At 40.1% G+C, this 14,878-nt stretch overlaps 2 protein-coding genes across 3 annotated transcripts; one reads left to right on the top strand and one right to left on the bottom strand.

Annotated features, from left to right (window-relative positions):
• The first annotated feature begins 549 nt into the window (after positions 1 to 549).
• Positions 550 to 7,511, top strand: slc35d1a (solute carrier family 35 member D1a). The gene is made up of 12 exons (XM_083911342.1): positions 550 to 697; positions 983 to 1,016; positions 1,129 to 1,215; positions 1,305 to 1,372; positions 1,490 to 1,561; positions 1,723 to 1,791; positions 2,033 to 2,135; positions 3,050 to 3,142; positions 3,854 to 3,921; positions 4,662 to 4,740; positions 4,867 to 4,949; positions 6,243 to 7,511. Exons 1-12 carry the CDS (start codon positions 588 to 590, stop codon positions 6,346 to 6,348), a joined length of 972 nt encoding a protein of 323 aa, XP_083767468.1. The 5' UTR covers positions 550 to 587; the 3' UTR covers positions 6,349 to 7,511.
• A 946-nt stretch (positions 7,512 to 8,457) lies between these two features.
• On the bottom strand, positions 8,458 to 14,351 carry LOC310966401 (transmembrane protein 205). 2 transcript variants are annotated; one of them, XM_083940110.1, is made up of 4 exons: positions 14,265 to 14,351; positions 13,197 to 13,432; positions 12,299 to 12,462; positions 8,458 to 12,212 (listed from the first exon to the last, which is right to left on the bottom strand). In XM_083940110.1, exons 2-4 carry the CDS (start codon positions 13,294 to 13,296, stop codon positions 11,910 to 11,912), a joined length of 567 nt encoding a protein of 188 aa, XP_083796236.1. In that variant the 5' UTR covers positions 13,297 to 13,432; positions 14,265 to 14,351; the 3' UTR covers positions 8,458 to 11,909. The 2 variants fall into 2 exon arrangements, with proteins under 2 accessions (XP_083796236.1, XP_083796237.1); XM_083940111.1 differs by lacking the exon at positions 14,265 to 14,351 and having other exon boundaries at positions 13,197 to 14,204.
• Positions 14,352 to 14,878: the final 527 nt, after the last annotated feature.

Raw genomic sequence — 14,878 nt, 5'->3', positions numbered from 1 at the left:
TATTTAAAGATTTAGATTTGAAATCATATTTGACCACTATGGAAAACTTCACAACCTCAGATTTACTCCCTCAGTTTAGCGGACCCCATATGTTTGTTTTTGTTATTCTTCATTCCCTTTTTATGGTTTACTGACTTTGTACATTTTAATTTGTCATTATTATTTCTACATTTAGAAATACATTTTTGGTAATGTATATAACTGTAGAACATGTAAGAAAAGTAATGTTTATACTGAACCTTTTTAATAAAAGAACTGTATTTTTTTAATAAGAAAACTTATAAATAAATAAAATTGAATTGAATTGAATTTACCTGTTTTTCTGTTAATACAATGTTCCACATTTGTATATTCACATATTGTTTCTCTTTCCAGATTTCAAAAAGCACAGTAATAATCAATGATAGCTTTAAGGCAAACACACTTTGAGCTGAATGAGTGGAGTTCTCGCGTGTGTGTGTTCAGACTGAAGGCGGAAGTTGTGAAACGTCGACGTGAGTGCGTGCGTGCGTGCGTGCGTGCGTGTGTGAGTGAAGTGATGGCAGGGGAAGAGCCGACACTCACAGAGGAATGAGAACTTGTCGGGGATGGCGGACAAACCTCTGACACTGTTTGTGAAGCTGTTTGCCGCTGGATTTTACGGTGTGAGTTCGTTTCTCATCGTCGTGGTGAACAAAAGTGTCCTCACCAACTACAGGTAAAGGCTTTATAACGGCTAAACGGCAGCTAGTTGCCAAGCTACCGTGTTAGCTAACCTGGCAACTGGAACTTGTGTTGGCTGGGTAACGGTTGAACTAATTAGCTAACGGTAACTTTTGGCTATCAATGTGGTACACAACGAAAAAGTAGCGCTGTATTTACAGCTGCTAACATATTAGCGTGAAGGAAGGTTAGGTTATTTTAGCTACTGTGAGCTCTTGTTACTTCAGCTGTAACGTTCATGTTCACTGGGACTAACGGGGACTCTACTCTGCTTCTCCAGGTTTCCCTCTTCAATATGTGTCGGCATTGGACAAGTAGGTTGAATGCTTTTTTAACCTCGTTGTGCAACGATTTTCCAAACACACACCACTGCCTGGAAGCAGGCAGAAATAAAAGTAATTTTCTAATGTGTGTATGTGTGTGTAGATGTTGGCCACAGTGGTTGTGCTGTGGGTGGGCAAGGCTGCGAGGGTGATCAGCTTCCCTGACTGCGATGAGACCATACCTCGCAAGGTGAGACCACCTTTCCCATCAATAAAATGATTTCCAGTTCACAATGATAGGGACAGTTTTTCCATTCACCTTTACCTGTTTTTTTTTAGACCTTTCCTCTACCTTTCCTCTATGTGGGAAATCAAATAACTGGTCTGTTTGGGACCAAGAGGCTGAAGTAAGTCCTCATTTTAAACTATCTAAGGTTGAATGTTGGTTAAATGGACATTCACTAGTTTTGCCGTGAGCTCATTGATATTTGGCCAATCAAGTAATCAATTTCCTCTTCCACCAGTCTGCCGATGTTTACGGTCCTCAGGAGGTTCTCCATCTTATTCACAATGCTGGCGGAGGGATTTCTTCTCAAGTAAGATTGAAAGTGACAGATAACTCACTTTTCTCAGTCATTAACTGGTTCTTTTACACAGTGGGACACCAAGCTGTCCTCTTTGTACTGTACTAGTGACTTTTATTTACAGCTCAAGGCAGCCAGTTAGAATTTCATTGCCCTACTTTGACCTTTTGCAGGAAGAAATTCTCCAGACCGGTCCAGTTGACAGTATTTACAATGATCCTCGGGGCGTTTATAGCCGCAAGGTAAGTCCTACTACATCCAGGTGTCCTGGTTGTTAACCAAACCCGAATTACCTTCACTACAAAGGGTTGCTCTTGTTCTGATATATGTCCTCACTTAAGTGATAATGTCTTCAGGGCCATTAGACACATTGTATAGTTAAAGGAGCTCTGCTGAAAGACAGCATGCCCAAAGCCAAATTGTTAGAGACACTTATTTACTTCTGAAACACTTTCTTTAAATTTCTCTCATCTCTGTCCGTAGTGCTGACTTGTCCTTTGACCTGCAAGGCTACGTGTTCATTCTTATGAACGACGTGCTGACTGCAGCCAACGGAGCCTATGTGAAACAAAAATTGGATGCAAAGGTATGTGGCAGCGCCATCTGATGAATAGTGACCATTGTTGGGCTGGAGCTTTTTTTGGCATTGAGCTGATGTTGGTGAATATAGAGTGCCCAAACTGGCCTTCAGCGACCTGCTTACACTTGGTTCCTTTCATTCCCCACCAAGTTGATTTGATTATTACGGTTTATATCTCTTTTACAGTAAAAGTACAATTTGCGCCACTTTTCTATTTATTTAATATGTTTCCTGGTATTATTTTTTTTACATTCAGATTAATTACAGTTTGACTGTTAAGTCAGAAAGGACTTGTAGCTTGTTTTAGTCCCGTTTTTCATGTGACATGAGCAGCCGGCTTAGCTCTCACGTTACAGCAGACACTGAACTGGATCCAGATTTAGTCTGAAGTCTGTAGAGCGGCATGTGTGTGTGTGTGTGTGTGTGTGTGTGTGTGTGTGTGTGTGTGTGTGTGTGTGTGTGTGTGTGTGTGTGTGTGTGTGTGTGTGTGTGTGTGTGTGTGTGTGTGTGTGTGTGTGTGTGTGTGTGTGTGTGTGTGTGTGTGTGTGTGTGTGTGTGTGTGTGTGTGTGTGTGTGTGTGTGTGTGTGTGTGTGTGTGTGTGTGTGTGTGTGTGTGTGTGTGTGTGTGTGTGTGTGTGTGTGTGTGTGTGTGTGTGTGTGTGTGTGTGCCTGTGCGTGCGTGTAAGAAAGAGAGAGATAGTTAAATTGTGAGGGAGTGATAGATGGAGCCACGTGAAACAGAATCAGACTAATACAAACAAGAGGTTCTAGTGCAGTAGGCTGGCAATGCATGACATCTGTATGCTAGTTAGTGAGGAATGCACTGAAAGACTTGTGAATAACCCTCTCTGTTCTGGCTCTGCTGATTTTTCATCATCCTGTTGCTCCCTGCCCATCTGTTTCTATGCTCTTTCTCACAGGAGCTGGGGAAATATGGATTGTTGTATTATAATGCATTATTTATGATACTTCCCACTCTACTGTTGGCTCATGTAACTGGAGATATACAGAAGGTAAGTAGTTTGACTTGTCTGTTATTTAATCTCTGTTCTCTAGCAGCTTGATTTCTAATTGTCTTCATTCAAACCTCCAAACATCTGTATTTGTAGATAGCAGCTGTTTGTAGATGGATTTATTCATAAGATTTGTGAAAGTGTTAACAGTAGTTAAACCATCAAGTTGAATCTTTCTAGTTCATGGGGTGGGTGCTGATCAGTTGCTGCTTGGTTTAATCCTAAATTGAAGTAAGTGCACATATGTGTAAGCATGGGTGTGTGCCGTAAATACTGGCTGTCTGTTAGTTGGTCAGTGTTGGCAGAGACCTTCTGGTTTGCCCAGCTGGGGCCCAGCAGCCAGAAAGGCACAAAGCTGCTATTATGTACCTAGTGGAGTTATTACATCAGCTCCTACAGCCCCCTTTGACTGAAAAAAACCTCTGTAAAGATACAGACTACTACCCTTTAAAGCTATTGGAAACTCAGTGTTGAATTTGCAAGTTTGTCAGTGTAAGTATCTTGCCATTCACTTAAATGTGATCAACAACTCCGTGTTGCTCAGTTAATCTTTATGTCCTTTCTTTCACTGAATATCAGACACATCCATAAGGAATGACTTGATTACTTTCTTGACTTGCATAATTGCCTACATATCTAGCTTGACTCTGTATAACTTTTTATGTGTGTCATTGCGTTCTGGTGTTTCTAATGCTGTGCTTCTCCTGTCAGGCAGTGGAATATGATGGTTGGTCAGATATGTTTTTCCTCGCCCAGTTCATCCTCTCTTGCATCATGGGGTAAGAATACAGGCCAGGGCTAAAGTATGACTTTAGATTGTGTTTTGTGCCAGAATTTTACATCTGGAATAAACCAAGTATTTGTTATACAGCCATTATATCAGTTGCAAAGCTGGATTCTAGGCTTTAGCTTGACAATGTCTTCCATTTTGCAACATTGTGAAATTTGACTTTGTGTTTGAACAAGTGTTGAGTCATGTGTAATATGATAATGTGGGGTTGGGCAAATGTAAAAAAAAAAAATTCAAACCAGTTTGATATTAAAGGGGTAGTTTGGGTATTGGGAAGTAAGGCTGAATGAGGTACTTATCTGTAGTCAGTGTATTAGGTTTAGTACATGGCGATTGGCACGCCCCCTGTTTGGAAAAACAGAAACAACGCAAGTCCTGTGGACCAGGTAGTATATTGGGAGGAAGTGGAGACTCATCGTCCATCTTTATATAAAGTTTATGAACTGTCTAGTAAACAAACACAGTGTGTGCATGTCAGACACTAGTGGCTCCATTAGTCTGTTTATAAACAAACATAGTATTATATTAATCACATTGTTACTAATACAAGTAGGATTTAGTGCTGTGGTGCCATGGCACTAGGTTGTTGATGTAGGCTACTTTGATAATTTGCCAGAATGTGTCATAATGACAGTTAAGGTTTTTTTTGTACAAAATCAAACTGGTGTAAGCTTGTAGACTGGCAAAACCAGAAATTGACCCAACTCTAATAACGCGGTTATTTTGCAGGTTTGTTCTGATGTATTCCACCGTACTTTGTACACAATACAACTCTGCATTAACAACTACGATCGTGGGCTGCATAAAGGTAAACTGCAGATTTGTGTGAATAGTTGAATGAACTAAACCGTTTTATTTCTTGTTTACGTTAATTTACTAACTAATTTAAATAAAAAATTGATTATTAAAATATAATATTTTCTTCATTCTGCAGAATGTCCTGGTGACATACATTGGGATGGTGTTCAGTGGAGACTACATTTTCTCTTGGACGAACTTCATTGGTTTGAATATCAGGTATAATGGATATGATGATACGATATGAATACACCCAGGGCCGGCTGAGGATGATTTAGGCCCATATGCAGATTTTCCCCTTAACACAAATCCTCACCCTTCTAACATTACACAACGTACAACTTGAATTGTATGATCACACGACAGATTTAGTCAGCCACATATTGACATGAGGGAACCGTAAGTACCAAATGATCATATTGTGTTAATTTTAGCCATGCTAGCGGCATGGCAATATCGCTCCCTCTGTGCAACACTTGGGTATAGCCTCAAATATCTCAACAGCCATTGGATGGGTTGCCATTAAATCTGTCACTGAGGAACTTCTGTTTGTCAAATAGCTCATTATGCATGTAGCTTTTTAGCTTGAAGTTTGTTCTTGTTTCTGGTTATAAATGACATCTGAAATAGCATCGGAGGTCCACTACTGTTAGTCAGACTGGTTGTCCCTAAACTGAACTCCTAAATGATTTGTCTCCGTTGAGCAAAGGGAAAGGTCAGTTCTGACACAGATATTACTGATACTAATGTGACAATAAGCTGCAGGAATTTATATGTGCATGCTGAATCTTGTTTGGAAATCTGATGAATCTTATGACTGATGATGTGCTGCAACATTTCCAACTTTACACTGATTGACACAAATTACACAATCTTATTTTGCATGCAACTATCGGATTAAAGATGTCTGTAGCCTTTAACTTAATCCATCAGCTTGATGCTGAAAAACTGTTTCAAAAAACAAGTTAAGCAGAAGAAATATGAGCACCATTCCCATTAAAGTCTATTTTTTTTATTTAGTGTTCTTGCAATCTCAGAACCCATCGGCTATCTGTCTGATGACAATTTAGCCTCAGGGGCCAACCGCTATTATTTCTTGCTTTCCGGTGTAGCCAGCATCTGGGCCAAGACTTCCTCTTCCGAGTAGCAGCCATTGTTTACAAGCCAATTAGCAACTTGAGACGAGAGCATGGAGATGGTGTTGAGAGACAACGTCTCTGTAAACAGATATCTGCACATGAGAGATAAAAAATAACAAAAAGTTAGTGAAAAACTAAGTTGTCGCTACAATAGTCCGTGGTTTCCATAATTGGATGGCAGCCAATAAGTTCTGTCTCTCTTTCTCTCCACACAATCAATCAAAGCCTTCTCAAACGGGGTTGGTAAATATTACTCAGACTACAAGCGTAAGCGGCTACGCAAATCTTGTCCTATGTATTCTACATTCCTTGTTGCGTAGCGTTCTTGTACAGGTGTGACGTGTTTCTTTGTTTGCGGTTTGTGTCGTTGCAGTATTGCAGGCAGCCTGGTGTACTCCTACATCACTCTCACAGAGGAGCAGTCCAACAAAGCAAGTGAAAACACCAAGCTGGACATCAAGGGCAAGGTGGTTGTATGATAGAGACACTGGATTTTTCTATTTTTATGCTGATGAACAAGAAAACTCTATTTTTAGTAAGACTTTTATTTATGGAGTACTTTAGCAGCAAAGGTGTGGGATGATTGGAATGGAGCCACACCGTCACCATAACGCTCCCACTGCTGCCACGGTTACGAACCCTCCAGAGGGATTGTGGGCTGGTTTTTAGATTCTGTTTTCTTTCTAAATATTTGTATTTTGATACTGTACATGTAAGCATTGCGAAGAAGGGAAACATGGAACCAATAATATTTATATTACATTTCCGGACCCTGAGACGGACTGAACGTTTAAAGTAAAATGTCAGGATGACGTAATGTTTCCTGAATTCAGGAGTGAACAGCTGGAATTCTGTGTTATTTATGCATGGGTGTGTACTGATGAATCATGGGACTATTAAGTAATGGTTATTTTAAAGGCACAATCCTTTTTCTTTCGTTTTTTTGCCTTTTCTGTTTCACTGTTTACAAGGAATGTAACTTAAGATGCCTTCTAAGTACAGTGAGATGCACTGACACTGTCATTATCTGTTGTTTCAGTCTTTATTAAATTTCTTTTGAATTCTGCGCATACACTTACAAGTTTGTCACAGACGAACGATAATGACAGTGATCTAACCTCATCCTTCAAACAACCAAAGTGGATGGGCAGTGACTGTCAGTTTCCATCAAGGATTGTGGCTTTAAATAAATGTTGCTGCCTCCTTTTAGGAGATAATTTAAGATTACAGTTTACATTTTGCTCCCTCAGTATTACAGAATGTTTGTTGTGGTCTCTGCAAGGCTGTAACTGGTTCTCTCTACGCAGAATTAACAAACGATACTTATGGTTTGTTATGTGTAGAAGGGGGATCCAATTGTTTTTTTTTTCTTGACACAATGTTATCGCACTTTTAAAATGAGGTAGCACCTGCAAAATGGTGAAACTGAGTTGCCTCACCTCCTGTTACATTCATTGTTGAGATTATTGTATTGTTCTGAAATGTACATTTCAGGTTTTTTAAGTATTACAAGATAAATGTTTTCTAAAACCTTTTAATAGTCAGGTACGAGCAATGGCTTTTTTTTTTTTTTTTTACATTTTTACCTACTTAATTTTATATTTATTACTTTTTTAAAGACTAATATTAATTTTGTAGGTGGAGGGGCTTGTGAATTCTTAATGCTGATCTCATCTCAAACACAGTAACCATGGATTTGTAGCTGAAACACGTGTATTTTTACATTAAAAAAAACCTGTTGACATGACGTATTCTTTTGGATTTGTTGTTCAGGTTGTGATATTAAATGACTTATTGTTGTCTTATTGTTTCCAGTATTCAACTGTAATTCGATTCAAATTAGTTCTATTGATATTTTGTTTTATTTAAGTTTTTAACTTGTGAGTATTTGTATCTGTGTTTGTCAGTCATAGCTAAATGTGGTCCTTGAGACACCTAATGTAGTGGGAAACTACCATAGAGGTACTTTTGAGCTTTATGCCAGGTGTTAATACTTTGTACTTCTGTCTGTCTGTGTGAAAAGATTGCCACTGTGAGAAGCTGGTGTCACAACCTTGCAACCTCTTTGTATTTGGTCTGGACCTGACTTGACATTGCAGCTGATGATACACTACAGTGGAGCAGCAGTTCCCCCTTCTGTCGCATCTGGCAAACATGACATCACATTGGGCCCACAGAATCAGATGTGCTTTGAGTCACTCTGGCTTCAAAGTTGTACACCAGGGCTACTGTCAGACTGATGAAAGTTTAAAGTTAGTTTAACCCCATGTGATTTCATTTCAGTAGCTTTCAGTATATTCTGAGACTGTCCCATGTGTTCCTTTGCAGGCTATTTTTTTTTTTGTTTTACTGTTTTTTTTACTACCACTAGGAGTCACTGAAATCACACCATGCTCTAACGCTACACAGGTGATACTTTGTTTTTGGCCATGTTATGTACAACCCAGCCAAAGTATGCTTAAAGGGCTTCAAAGATACTTTTCAGCAAATATAAATAAAACACCCATTGGCTCCTTTTAAATCTAGAGGATTATAGTGCAAATATTAAAAATGAATACACAAAAACAGGGAGAAGGTCGAGCACAAAACCGTGAGAACATGTTTTAATAAAAAAAAAAGCCCAGAAACTTTAAAAATGCAAACCCAGTATCAACCACTAACAGACTCATGACCTCACTGGTCTTCAGGCACCTTACATATAGTATTACACATCTCAAACACAGTAAGAAACTGGCATAAATATCTACAAATGAATGTAAAACGCTCCTCAAGTTAAACACCTATACTGTATACAGCTTTTGTATCTATGCACAAAACTGTCAAATGATATGCGTTCAAATGTTATATTCATTTAAATTGTCTTACAGGCAACACAGTAAAAAGCAGGTGTGCAGTTTAAAAACAGGTAATATTGCATTGTTTTTGCCAGTTATGGGCACATAATAAGCACCTTCATCAGTCCAGCCTGAACAAGAGAAATGAAAAACAACAAAAAAGGAGTTTAGCTTATGGAAGTGCTGTTGATACTGACATTTCTTACTTTGGTTAAATGGGCATGCATTACAGACCACCACAAACTACAACAGCAGGAGAAAAAGGAAAAAATCCATGGAGTTTCATCAGTTCCAAAAAGGAGTAGTCCACATAGCATGAAGAGGTTTGTCAACATAATTTTACCACAGATGCTCTGCACAACAATGCAGATACTCAAACTAGAGACTTAAAAAAAAGCACCGGAGACCGAAAGGGTTGAGTGCAGGGATATCGCTCAGGTCTTCTAGCGAGCCCCTGAAAGGTTTTCTTTCTGGACAATACTTGCAAAGTAATGCAAAAGCTATTGTGCAGGAGCGCAAAATATGTCTCCCCAGGGATTTTTCTGGGACTCCGTACTATTATTACTATTATTGATAGACATTTAATCGAAACAGAGCCACATCATCAGCAACCCTAAACAATACTTTCAACCATACCATCCTTTCTAGTATCACAACTAAACCAACCTGCTGTGCCACAGTGAATCTTATGGCATCTACGTTACTACACCGCAATTCCAATAAAGAGAAAAACAAACTGCTGGTGCAAGTGTGTTTTAGATGGGCTAAAAGCAGTATCGATTGTACACTGGAGATCAAAATTAGAGAACGATACTATTATTCTTTATTGTTCATAATTTGATAGAATATCCGCTGTTACTATACCACTGCTGTCCTAACATGTTTTCTTTAAATAACCAAGGCACTTCAACCAAAACCTTTACTTTGTGAAACATGCACTAATCAAAATTAGAGAACCCTTTCAGATCCCTCCCAGTTATTGGTGTTAATCTGTTAATCACCTGGTGACAATTTACTTAATTGTTGGACACACCCTACTTATCTGGAAGCTCTCCTAGGCTACGTTTACACGTGGCCGGCTACTCATAAATAACATTGTGCACACCTGTCAGTTTTTTCAGGGATTTTTTCGTTTACACTAACCCTTGTATATATGCTGTTAAGAGTATGCCAAACTTGTAGGTGGCAAAGTATAGAGAAGCTCAAGCCCGCGTTAACCAATGATGAAACGACACAGGTACAAGTTCTGGCGCATACTTTGGCATCGGCTGAAGAAAACTCAACTACACCCGGAGTTTTTCAAAATCTCCACCCTGGCTGGAGTTTTTAGACAGAATAATCTTCAGAGGCAAATTCTTTAATTTCAAGTAAACGAAGGGCACAAATGCAGGAAAATGTCTCTGTTTTTAAAGATAACTTTTTACATGTAAACGGGGCCATAGTTACTTTCCAAGATGGCGGGCTGCTCTAAGGAGACTGAAACCCTGAGACAGCAGGTTGTCCAGATGACAGCCAAAGGGAAGACCCTCTCAAGAATATTGAAACTTTACAAGGACACAGATTCATTTAAGTCCCTCAAAAAGGCCGGTCGTCCAAGTAAAACACGTGCATGAGAGGACAGGATCATGCAAATACTAAATGGGGAATCGAATCAACACTGCAGCTGGAGTTGCTCGCCAGTTCAGCGCTGAACAGGGCAAGGATCTGACTCTGCACACTGTTTCTCATTGTTTCGACAATTCAGACTGAAAGCCCCCTCTGCAGTGACCAAACCTCTCATTAGCAGAAAGAATAAAAAGGCGAGACTTGCCTTTGCTGAGGAGCATGTTGTGTGAACAGAGAACTGGTCCAGAGTGACTTCAGTGATGAGAGTACTTTCAATTTATCCGTCTCTGATGGAAACATTATGTTCAGTGTAGGACTGAGGAAAGACTGAACCCAAAGTGTGTAAAGAAGTCAGTTTAATTTGGAGGAGGAAGTGTCATTGTTTGGGGGATGTTTTCTGCAGCAGGAGTTGGGCCTCTTGTTCAGCTACATGGCGGGTGAATGCAAATGTTTATGTGAACCTCCTTCAGCAACATGCAATACCTTCACTGAAACTGTCTCCCAATCAGCTGCAGTTTTGATACAAACAATGTCCCATGTCAAACTGCAAAACAGGTGAAGCCGTTTCTTGAAGCTGAGAATATTGAAACAATGAAATGGCCAGTCCAGATGTAAATCCCATAGAGAATCTCTGGAAAGTCCTTGGCAACAAAGTAATGACTAAGAAACCCACTACAGTTACTGAACTGAGGAAGAGACCGAGTCAGAACGGACCAAGATCAAACCAGAGCAGTGTGAGAAACTAGTGATGTCGTGTGGGCGCAGATGTGCTGAAGTCATTCAAAGCTGTGGCCTCTACACTTCCTGTTCATTTTTTAATCCTTTAGAAGAAAACATTGTTTGAATCTTCTCTTCTGACACAGTGGTTTCTGTTATTTAATTTTGTTCCTTGGTTATTTTAAAAAACATGCTATTACAGCAGTGATATAGCCACAGCGGATATCCCACTAAATTTGTAACAATAAAAAAGTAAAAATATTTCAGAATAAATTAAGAATAATACATTGTTCTATTTTTTATTTATCTCTAGTGTATATAGTAAAAGTGTTTTACTTGTACTAGAGGCAAGTAGCCAGCAGACAGTACAACATGTCAGTTCACGGGTGCATTTAGGTTAACGTTAGTTAAGACGAACCTGTGACACAAAACTGTGAACAAAGTATTTAAACTGCACCCAAACAGGAAGAGCAGGACTGAGCAGCATGGGGGAAAGTTCCCTCAATGCAGTTGCCTTTCTTTTCTTATATAATAAGGTGCAGCACATTTGGCTATGTGGTGTCTCTGGTACTGGAAGAACAACTTCTGCTTTTTTTTCTTTTTTTTAAACATCCATCATAATATCAAGCCACCACCAGCCTTATCCACACTAGGTGAAAGGTGAGGCATTACTCACTGCAGGAACGTGCCAAAATCTAGGCATGGCAGCTGTATCCTATCATTAACCCCCAAGGTATAAGAACAAGTCTTACCTGACGTTTTATCTCACAACTAATAAGGCAGAGAGAGAAAGATTTAAATATATATAACTTACTGCTTTGATACAAAAATACCAGTTTAGTCAATTTTTCAAAGATTTAACAATACAGCTGCTATGTGTCAGTTTAAAGTGTGCCGAGGTTCTCAGCCATGTAACAGAGACTGTAGAAGTTGCAGCATATGCAGCACATGTTACAGAGGGAGGACAGCAGTCTGTACAGCCACAGACGATTGCTGAGGTGTCTGTATTTGACATCCGTCTCACACAGCTTCCCGTAAGCTTCGCGGTTTGACGACAGGCCGATATCCTGACCCAATCCACACGTCTGCTCAATAAGGTGCATATCTGCCATGATCTCTGATGTCATTTGGCCAAACCACTGAGCGTTGATAGCCGCAACTGTCACCGACACAAAGAAGATGAAGATCTGGTGGGGGAAGAAGGGTCAAGAGATTTAAGAAATATTCTAAAATGGGTTTTATGCAATGTGAGGATGTGGAACAAACAACACACCTGAAAGGCTTCCCTGTCATTCAGCAAGTCGCTGGGATGATACACAGCGTAGATACTGAGGTTAAAGAAGGCACAGGCTGAACCCAAGTGGAGGTAGAACGGGACAAGACGACTCTGGATAAACCCATAAGTGTGTCTGTTCAGGTGGCTGTCCATCACAAAGCCTGAGCAGAAAACACAACAACTCGTTAACAGTGCAGCGGACGTCCTGGCTCATTCATCATGGTCTAAGAGGGACTACTTTACATGGACTGAAATATGCCGAAGATAACAAGGTTAAGAGAAGCCACAGGCTATGATCTATCTCTCTGAATTAAGTCATAGTTGAGTAAGAATACACAAAATCAAGACGCAAAGTATTCTAATTTTAGTATATACAATTTAAATCGACAATTTCAGTCGCAAACGTCAATCCAAAGGCTTGACACATGATTTACCTCACTTCTCTGCTCTGTAGTTTTAAGTAAGACAGTACAGCCACACTCAATAGCACAAAAAGGGTTTGTGGTTGAATACTGGCAGGAGGCTATGATGTCGCAATGTACTGGGGGTTAAGTGGTCATTTTCAGTTATTAATATAAATATGCTGGATAGCATGTAGACCTTGGATTAGTCAGAGTCTGGGTGTAGGCATAAAGGCTAGCATGAAAAAACACCTTTGTACACAAAGGTACTTCACTGAGGTCCTGTTCACACTTGACATAAAAAAGCATTCTGGCTGTTCCAAGTGGACAGATGTAAATGCAGGTTACTCAGGTCAGAGGGGGGTCCAAGACCACAATGGGAGAACACTTTTTTCTGTACTTTTATCCTGTGTGTGTGTGTGTGTGTGTGTGTGTGTGTGTGTGTGTGTGTGTGTGTGTGTGTGTGTGTGTGTGTGTGTGTGTGTGTTACCAACTTGAAATGAAGGTGACCCAAATCTGCATTCCCCAGTAGGTAGAGAGCAGCAGCAGCTGCAGCAGCTTGACTGTGAACGTGGGCTCCTGGTCAGTGGACATTCTTTCTCCTCAGCTTCTCTCTTCTCCAATCTGGACTCCACTGTAGTCACCAGAACAGCACCGTCCGGCAGGGCCAGTAATGCTTTCTTCTTTTTTTTTTCTTGTCTGGAAAGCGCTTGATTCTCCAAACCCAGAGCTTTTGCAAACATAATCGGTACAGCATATTAAGGATGTGACAACATGAAACTAAACTGCGTAGAAGTGAAAGTGAGCTGGAATGATAAACCCCAGTCACTTGCTGATAAGCAGACTGAAACTAGTGTACTTATCCACACCTTTAGATAAGAACACCTCTTGTTGCTGGGCCAGAGACAGCTTATAATATATACTATATAATAAATTAAACCACCAACAGGTTATAGTGTTGCATTTCTGTCAACGTTAACATGCAGTGTAGGGCACTAAGTGAGTCAGTGTACCCTAGATGAAGCTTCCGCATTGTTGTCAAGGTAACTGGGTTGCTGTGCTGACCTCACCCAGAGTGGACTTCTATCAGACCGACAGGAACAGAAAACTCCAGGTGTGAACTAACACGGCTGATAAAAGCAGCTAAAACTCAAAGTCGCCATGCTCAAAACAAGCAGCAGTGCTGTATTATTTAACACAAACAACAACAGCAGTTGTCGTCAGTGGCGGACGAGGCAGCACCAAGTCTTCAAAGTCACCTTTACGCGAGCGAACTGTTTCTAAGGCAACGCCAGATATTAGGGTAACAGGCTAACACTGGATAGTTGTAACAGCACCGTGTAGCAGGCGGGTAAACCACACTGACTGGCAGCTAGCGTTAGCTCAAGTTAAAATAGTGGAGCTTAGCTTTAGTTAGCTGCACTTAGAAAGTCTGAATAATACAGTCTACAGTCAGCAACCGGCCGTTATACACATGTAAATGTTTAAAAGCAGAAGCATTGGGTTAGCTCATACTATAACGTTAGCTTTTTACTGTATTAACTAAAGTAGTTGGAGCTTACCGCTGCTGCAGGACAGCTTGGTGCAGATGTCGTCGGTCCTGACAGTCAACAGTTGCCGATAGTAGCTGCGCTGCTAACTCACTCTGCAAATGAGTGAAGAAGAAGGCGGAACCCAAGTGGCACAAAAGTGCTCTGGAAAAAAGTCCCTACAGCTCTTTAACAACAGAGTCCACGGTTCCCCCCAAACCTGCAGGGAAACCTCCATCCCCTCCATCTCTGAGTGAACAAGAAGGGCCCTTTGTATGCTGTGGATATGCTATAAAAAACAAAACGACTTAACTATGCTCAGGGATATGGAGGACGTAACTTAAGCCTCAAAAAATAAATAGATACATGCATAAATAAATAAATGCATAAGGACATGCATAGGTTCAGTGGTGGAAGAAGTACTAGGAGCTTTTACTTAGGTGAAAGTAGTAATATTACACTGTATAAATACTCTTTTACAAGTAAAAGTCCTGCATTCAAAATGTTACTTAAGCAAAAGTCGAAAAGTAGCAGCATCAAAATGTACTTAAAGTAAAAAAAAAGGGCTCATTATGCAGAAGGGGCCATTTCAGAATATTATCAGATTATAATTGTGTAACTTTAATGTTACAGCTTGTAAAGGTGGG

Source organism: Echiichthys vipera, assembly GCF_963691815.1.
Source record: "Echiichthys vipera genome assembly, chromosome: 3".
Classification (NCBI taxonomy): Eukaryota; Metazoa; Chordata; class Actinopteri; order Perciformes; family Trachinidae; genus Echiichthys; species Echiichthys vipera.
The sequence above is the reverse complement of the archived record's forward strand: the minus strand, read 5'-3'. Positions and strand labels throughout refer to the sequence as shown.